Below are 7,877 nucleotides of genomic sequence, written 5' to 3'. Positions count from 1 at the left end.
AATACAGCAAGACTAGTTTGTTGTGCTTCTTGCCAAAAGTTGTCACCATTAGACCAGCCGAATCGTCCACCCCAACCAAACCAACCTCCACCACCAGCATTACCTCCTCCTCCACTTACTTCTTCCCTCTTTTGAATTTCTTGGTTCCATTTCTCGAACTTTTCTTTGTTTCCACCGAGTGCACTTTCTAAGGCTTTCCTAGCTTGTTCCTGCTAGACAACGCCAAATCAAAGGAAACGAAAACCAGTTGGGAGTTACAGTATCGAAATTTCGTTGTTTTTATTGACAGTAGTAATCAATCTACATTACATGTTCATTTGAGCAAACTTCTTCGCTTCCACGGATAGGCTGACAATTCAATTTTAAGTTCTACTTCTACCTACCACTTTCACTTTCAAATTTTCACTACTCAATTAGTCTTAATAGGTCTAGTTAATTTAAGTTCTTATATTTTTGGTTCAGTTCAATTCTAATAAGTCAAAGAGTACTAGTCTCAAGGGGGGTTTTGAATAAAGTGACTAAAGGTGCTTCAAAGTCTACTAAATAAGGATGAAAACAGCAAATTAGATTAATATTTTGATGCAAAAACATTCTTGGGTAAGATCCATAGTGCAAAAATACAGTTTTGGTCACGGTTGTTGTAACGGTCACGAAACGGATTTCACGGCCAATACCTATGACATTGCGGTGAATGTGTCCTATATTTCGGTCGCGGTAAACTCAACAACCATTACAATACGGTTTTGTTCATGGAAGCAGTAACAGTCACGGAATGAATTTCACGGCCAATAATACATAGGACATGCGGTGAATGTGTCCTATATTTCGGTCATGGTAAACTCAACAACCATCACATTACGGTCACGATACGATGATGTGTCCTTGATTTTGCACTATAGACTAAGATCATATACACAACATTAGGAGCATTTGGGTGAGAATTTAAAATCAGCCCTTTACTGTGGCACATCTCTTATCTTACAATTCCTATGTTCAGCTCGTTAGGGTTCCAAAAATTGACTGAAAATTTGCTGCAAGTTCGCATCAAATCTCCAAATTTCTACCCAAATTTCCAAATAGCAATCACTAAAATGAAATTAGCAATGAAAAAGACTAGAGTTCATGAAGAATATTACCCATCACCCAAAACCTAATTGCAATTACATATTATTAACAAATTAATTAAAGAACAGAAAATGGGTTTTGAGAATAGGTTATCTTATCAGTATTATTCAATTAACACAACGAATTCAACCAACCAGCTACACATATAATAAGATCTCGAAAAACAACTCAAATTTAACAGTAAAATAAAAGAGAAAAGGGAAGAAAGTAGTGAGTAAATACCTGCTTGCGATTATCTGAGAAAAGGCAAGAAAATCTGCCTTTACAACGCAGTTGCTGAGTCAAAACTGCAAAATTTTGATGGCTGGAAGAAGTAGAAGTATTGGGTAGAGAGGAAATTCTGAAAGGTAAAGATGGTGTTTTGCAATGGTTGGTAAGGCTAAGGTTTACAAGTTGTGTCATGGCTTTCCTTTGTTTCTCCTGCCTTCTTCCAACTTCCAAGGTCTTAGGCTCTTGGCTTTGTAGGCTCCGGGTGGTCCGACTATTTTGGAGTATGGGTGGGTTTTTTATTTGGTTCATTCGGGTAGGTGCAATGATAGAGTATCGATAATATAGAAAGTTAGAACTTGAGAGCTATATAAAAAGAGGGGAAGGAAAACATAAATTTAAAAGTACAGTTTTATTTTTATCGGATTGTGATTATTTATAATTTTAAAGTGACTACTTATAATTTTAAAGTGATTAATTTTTAAGTTATAATGAATTGCTATAACTTTAGAGTAATCACTTATAATCTTAAATTGCTCAATTAAAAAAATAAGTTAATTTTATAGGCTTATCTCATGGTCACTATTAATTAGGTATCATACAAAACTTTTTAGAATAAATTTGACCTGGATTTGAGGGCTAAGAGGGGGAAATAATATGATGAAACTAAACTTATTGGTTAAAATGGTAGGTAATCAAAAGGAATAGAGTAAAAATGTATGTGAATGATGACTAATGCCATTGATTTAAAATTTTATACAGCGGACTATGATTTTTTGAGATTAAAATTTTTACATTGTTATAATATAAGGGGTAAATATTAGAAAAATAAATAAATTTTGTCTACGTGGCAAAGATTAAAATTCTTCGTTTGACATATGTTCAAATGAGCAATTCAATGTGCTCCTTTGAGCATCGAAGACAATAAGCTTTTCTTGCTTATTCGAGCATGGGTGTCTAGAGCTGCTATAAGCGGGTGCTTTTAGATCATTTAAGATTGTTTATACGGAGTCATCTTGTCTTTCAACAAACAATTATGCATGACACCAAATTAAATTATTTATAAAACGACTCAAGACAACATTATATTAACAATTTTTATTATATTGTAGATTATTAAGAGAATTCCATATGAAAATCAAATTCAAAAGTTTAACCAAAAAATAATAATTACTTCAATTAAAACAGAATTTAATTCTCATCAATATCACGAGTTTTAATAGGTAAATAGTTTAAAAACATAAAAAGAATATTCTTGAAGTGAAGTTATAATTTATCATTATATTTTTATTTCTTTACGCTTACTAAAATCATGGTAAACAAACTAAAAACATAAATATTCTTTTTTTTTTTTTAAAAAAAAATTTACTTTTGCATAAAGTGACTTTTTTTAGCATTTATAAAAATATTAATATAAATATTGAAAAAATTATTTTCGAAGTAGAGAAAACACAATCTAAAATAAATTTTATAGAAAATAATTTTAAAAGGCAAAGCAACAAGTGGGGTTTAATTACAAAATAAGTCAAAAACCAATTCTGAGTCTTCCTTCTCCCTCCTACAAAATATCGCAAATTTAGAGACGATTAGCAGAAAAAGCGTAACAATGGCGGAAGATTTGGTGTTAGACACAGCAATTAGAGACTGGGTTTTAATACCTTTATCAGTAGTCATGGTTCTCATTGGAATCCTTCGTTACTTTGTATCTAAACTCATGCGTACCTTTCAAACCCCTGATGGAAAAATCGTTAAAGAAGGGTACTTTTCTTTTCTTTTTTTTTTTTTTTCTATAGATTGTATTATTATTGTTGATTGATTCTAATTTTTCTGGGTTTATTTGATTGGGTACACGATTTGCAGGCAAGTGATAATTAGGGCGAGGAATTTGAGGTCTTCCGCTGATTTCATCCCATCTAAATCTTTCCGTGCTCGACGCACTTACTACAGTAATGAGGTAATTTAGGAGATGTTATTGGTAATTTTGAAGTTTTTGCATTGGAATTTATTGAGGAAATTTTTACTTAAGAACTAAATTTTGATTGATTTGACCTTGATTACAAAGCCAAAGTTTTTACAAATCTTGTGGTGTTTTCGTCTGAGTTCAAGTAGCATTATGTCTTGCATTAGGATTTAGGGGTAGATGCTTGCATGTGATACGCAGCTATATCTTGATCAGGTTGATGCTGAACAGTTGATAGAAGGTGGGATCTTGTGGCGGTTTTCTTTGAATTCTTGTTATATTATTTGTTGCATGAGCTATAGTACTTGGGAAATATTAGAGTGGAATTCTGAATGAGCTATGTTGAATTATGAAGGCTTTTACCCAATGTTTAGTTTTCGGTGTCTAGCATGACCTCGTATCATAGTGCAAAATTGTGGTAATGATCGCCATCGATGCGGTTATCATACCGCCTAATTATCAGTCTAAAGCATGTGATATTTCTTATTACAGCCCAAAACGCGATTTTTTTAAACCTTTACAACTCTGGAAATAGCGAATTTTTAAAACTCTTACAACGCGGCTGATGCGATACGATGCAACCCTTGCTAGAGCTGCAAGAACTTAATTACAACATTATTTTTTTTTCTAGGAAGGGGTATTTCACTTCATTATTTGGAGTAGTAAGTGCAGTAAGTGAAGGCTACTAGGCTAGTGACTACTGAGTACTTACTATACCTTAAAAAGAAACCTCCTTTGTGGCTATATATTGTGTAAGCTGAACAGTTCAAAGGAGCGAGATTGTGTAAGCTGAACAGTTCAAGGATCATAGGTGAGGCAGAGTGTTTAGCACCTATGTCAAAATTGAACAGAGATGGGCTACTCGAAAATGACTCAAGTATTAAAATGAAACCTAGTTAGCACGCCAACTAACACTGAACCAAAATCCTTCATGATGATTGGAATCAACCGCTGTGTGAGAATAGTTGGAGGAAGTTATAACCAAAGGTGCCTTTCGAAAGGGTTTTCGCAGCTTATATTTAACTTAAAAGTGCTTTATGTCATATCATATGCAAGTATGAAATATCTATATTTTGAAAAAAATAAGAGTAAGAAACTAGAGCTCTATCAGTTAGTTGTACCAGAAGGTGAGAGGAATTAGGCTATTGGTGCTTACTCCTTGCGTGAGTATAGATTACATGAGATCCTTGACTTTTTAAGGGATTCTTGGGATTCACGGTCTCATTAGTTTTCAAGGGTATGTGAGATGAAGAAGTGGGAAGTGGGTTTTGGTCAGTGGCATGTGCCCAACTGTAATATTCGGGCAAACAGGTTTCTTGCAGCATAACTATAAAAGAAAATAACTTTGCACATTAATAATGCCCAGGTGTATGACAATGTGAATTTAAGTTTGAATAGGAAGGTAGGAGGATGTGATAAAGTCAAATTTTTGTTAACCAGTTAACCATGAAAGTTTCACACTCGCAAATCATATAAAAACAGGAAAGAAATATGAAACAATATTTTTGTTTAGAATCTGTAGGATTACAACTTTCTTCAGTCTCATGTTTTTTTTTCAGGGTTAGGATTTTTCTACCGTGTCTTGTATTTGGGAGGTGATTGGCTCTTTTGTAACATGTTCCATATGAAACCTACAATTTTTGGTGGTGGGAAGGAATGAGGTCTTTAGTGACACGTGAAACCTACTGAAACCTAGGAACAATCTCTTGTATATAGAGGAGTCTTGACTAAGAAAATAGAAAAAATTTAATTTATATCCTAACTCCCTAAAATTTGATCTCATAATATGCCATTATCTTCCAATAAAAATTAACTCTATCCTAACTTCGTCAAGAGGTTTGCGTTGGAGAAAAGAACATACAATAGAGGGTGGTGTCTTGTAAAATTTTGTTGTAAAGCATATTCTTGCAAAAGTTATGGTTAGTATTTTATGATATTGGAAAATAGTCGAAACTTATTATAATCGAAACTAGCATAAAACTTTTCTGCTTGACCAGCTCAACCTCAAGTGCGAGTGCTACTTTAGACTTGAGCTTGGTTTATTATCCATTATCACCTTTTAACATATGCTAGATGTGAGCCCAATGCTATTTCTATCCTTTTTCGATTGACTTTTGAGCTCCTTTTGGTTTTAGATTGTCTTTTCTGATTTCATTTTTCTGATGAAATAGCAAAATATATCATGTTGTGTATTCCTTCATTTTCTCTCATTCCTCTTCCTCTCCTACGCCCCTTTGGGATGGAGTACTGCAAATGACTTATGATGGCTCGATGTTGAGTTATTAAGATGCTGTTTTTTTTCAGTCATTGATTATAAACACTGACTTGTTTTATCTCATTTACAGGAGAACGGGCTTCTACATGTTCCCAAAGGCCAATCTCAAAATGCTCAAGCTCAAATGTTCACCGATCCAAACATGGCCATGGATATGATGAAGAAAAATCTATCAATGATTATACCCCAGGTAAAGAACGTTCTTTTGCTCGCTACTTGGATTGGTATTTTGCTTGCTTGTTTCTAATATCCTTCATCTTATATATTCAGACTCTCACTTTCGCTTGGGTGAACTTCTTTTTCTCTGGATTTGTCGCAGGTTTGTTCCTTTCCTTCCAAATGAAATTTCATTTTGTGTGCTCGAGATATTAATACCCGATAATTTTAATGTTATCGTTCATGCTTTTGTAATTCCCTCGGTCTTTTATTGTTTGCTAAACTTTTAGTTTGTACTGTACTATTCTTTTCTCGTGTTCATTTATTGATGTCAGCTGTATGTGTGCATGTTCAATGTTTCTGCTTCTCAAACAAAAAAATCCATTTATGTACTTTTTTCTGCATTAGAGTTAACATATTTGCCGTTTTTTCAGCTAAAATCCCGTTTCCTCTGACTCAGAGGTTCAGGTCAATGCTCCAGAACGGTATAGACTTGAGCACTGTTGATGTGAGCTATGTCAGCAGCCGATCATGGTAAACTGTTAATCTTGCAATTACTATATGTATTCTATGTTACTTGGACTTGGGTACTTATGGGGGATACTGGTACGTGTCAAGTGTCAGATACGTCTAAACATTTAATTTTACGCTTAAATTGAAGTGTCTAAGTGCCATACCATTGTCCTAGCACCACGGATCGGACAGATCAGACATGGGTACGTGAAGCAAAATGAAGAGTCTAAGTAACATAGGATATATTATATAGTAGCTGAGTTTTAGAAGAATATGAATGTTTTACGATGAATTTTTGAATATTATTTTTAGTCTGTTTCTAAAAGTGTGTTCTTTCAGGTATTTCCTCAACCTGTTTGGACTACGGGGTTTGTTTAGCCTAATTCTGGGCGAGGATAATGGTATATATCCAATACACCTGATTCTTCGATGTGATATGAATACTTTTTGAGCAAGAGATTTGATTTTATTGAAATTATTATCATAATTATTTAGTTATAACTGACTTTATTCTTTGATCCAGCTATGGACGACACTCAACGCATGATGCAGATGGGTGGATTCGGCTTTGACCCATCAAAGGTATGCTTTTTCTAGACCTGTCTAGTTAGGGTCCATGCATCGGAATTTCTTTAGAACCGAGAATTATTGGTCTTTTTCGGTGGTTGAGTAAGCCCTTTCTGATCTGATGTTGGTCCGAGAGGGGAACAGTACAGTTATTTTTTGTCTGTGGTTTTGCCCAAAAGCCTGAACAGCGACGAGCTATCTCAGATGCTTAGGGCCCAAAAGCCTGAACAGCGACGAGTATCTCAATCTTGCATAATTCGCTAGTTTATTCGCCTTTTGAATTCACGATTCGCTCAAAATGGCCCAAAAAAAGCCCAAAATCAATTATGATTCGTTTTTTGCAATTTCCGACTTGCGAGAATATTAGTGAATCATGTGCCACTAGTCTGGTTGGTAAGGAACTAGGAAGTATTTATTTTCCTTCCTTTGACAATACTAAACGCAACTAAAAATTTGGATGGAAAAACATAACTTTCGTTTTTCCCCTTAAGGCTTAAATTTCGATAATTGTATCGGTGTGGACTGAACTAGGTGTTTTTAAGTGTTATAATGATGGCCTTTTCATTTTCTTTGCGGTGCAAATATAGAGCTTGAGCGCTGAGAAAGACGGTCTTGACATCGTTCAACACGATTGGGTACTTCCCAAAATTGAGAAGCGAGCTGAAGCAGTGCTTAGGAAACTAATCAAGTCGTGAAAATGCTAATTATAGCCTCTATTAACTTCCACTCGGATTTTGCGTTCAAGTTGCATCCATTGAGTCGATATTTTCACCGGTTACTAGGAGGAGGCTAAGCTGATTCAAGCAACATTCATGGGCATCATATTTGAGGCTCATTAAGAGTCACTTCATATATAAGAAGACTTAATTGTTGGATTTAGTTAAGATTTTCCTTTAAAAGTTGTCACTCACTATAAAGTGGGGTTTGTTTTTTCAATTATTGAAAAATGCTATTCTAGCAATACATCTATATTTATTTCATGAGTATACTAAGTTTTGGCACAATAATATATTTAGTTGATTATCAAATCTTGTTTCTATTGGAGAGCAAGTAGTACTTTTCAGAAATTTTCAG

The 7,877-nt window shown here is 34.4% G+C and overlaps 2 protein-coding genes across 2 annotated transcripts in view; one reads left to right on the top strand and one right to left on the bottom strand.

The window, feature by feature from the left end:
• The window catches only part of LOC130824213 (uncharacterized), a 2,853-nt gene extending 1,193 nt beyond the window's left edge, over positions 1-1,660 (bottom strand). Inside the window, exons 1-2 of the mRNA XM_057689121.1 lie at positions 1,348-1,660; positions 1-209 (exon numbers count right to left, since the gene is read on the bottom strand). The exon at positions 1-209 is cut by the window's left edge and continues 16 nt beyond it. Of these exons, the coding sequence (XP_057545104.1) occupies positions 1-209; positions 1,348-1,644 (506 nt within the window). The 5' untranslated portion in view covers positions 1,645-1,660. The remainder of the gene's footprint in view (positions 210-1,347) is intronic.
• A 1,173-nt stretch (positions 1,661-2,833) lies between these two features.
• On the top strand, positions 2,834-7,877 carry LOC130824173 (uncharacterized). The gene is made up of 8 exons (XM_057689070.1): positions 2,834-3,090; positions 3,193-3,286; positions 5,638-5,757; positions 5,838-5,886; positions 6,158-6,257; positions 6,576-6,637; positions 6,760-6,818; positions 7,391-7,877. The coding sequence occupies exons 1-8, from the start codon at positions 2,939-2,941 to the stop codon at positions 7,496-7,498; spliced, it is 744 nt and encodes a 247-aa protein (XP_057545053.1). The 5' UTR covers positions 2,834-2,938; the 3' UTR covers positions 7,499-7,877.

This window comes from Amaranthus tricolor, chromosome 9 (assembly GCF_026212465.1).
Source record: "Amaranthus tricolor cultivar Red isolate AtriRed21 chromosome 9, ASM2621246v1, whole genome shotgun sequence".
In the NCBI taxonomy this organism is placed as follows: domain Eukaryota; kingdom Viridiplantae; phylum Streptophyta; class Magnoliopsida; order Caryophyllales; family Amaranthaceae; genus Amaranthus; species Amaranthus tricolor.
Note: the sequence above shows the minus strand (reverse complement) of the source record. Positions and strands in the feature narration are given on the sequence as shown.

Bases quoted from the DNA above. Each gene is read 5' to 3' on its own strand.
- LOC130824173 (XM_057689070.1), top strand. From the start codon at position 2,939: ATGGCGGAAGATTTGGTGTTAGACACAGCAATTAGAGACTGGGTTTTA. The intron at 6,258-6,575 runs GTAAACTGTTAA...GTGTTCTTTCAG, and splicing joins TATGTCAGCAGCCGATCATG to GTATTTCCTCAACCTGTTTG. The intron at 6,819-7,390 runs GTATGCTTTTTC...GTGCAAATATAG, and splicing joins TCGGCTTTGACCCATCAAAG to AGCTTGAGCGCTGAGAAAGA.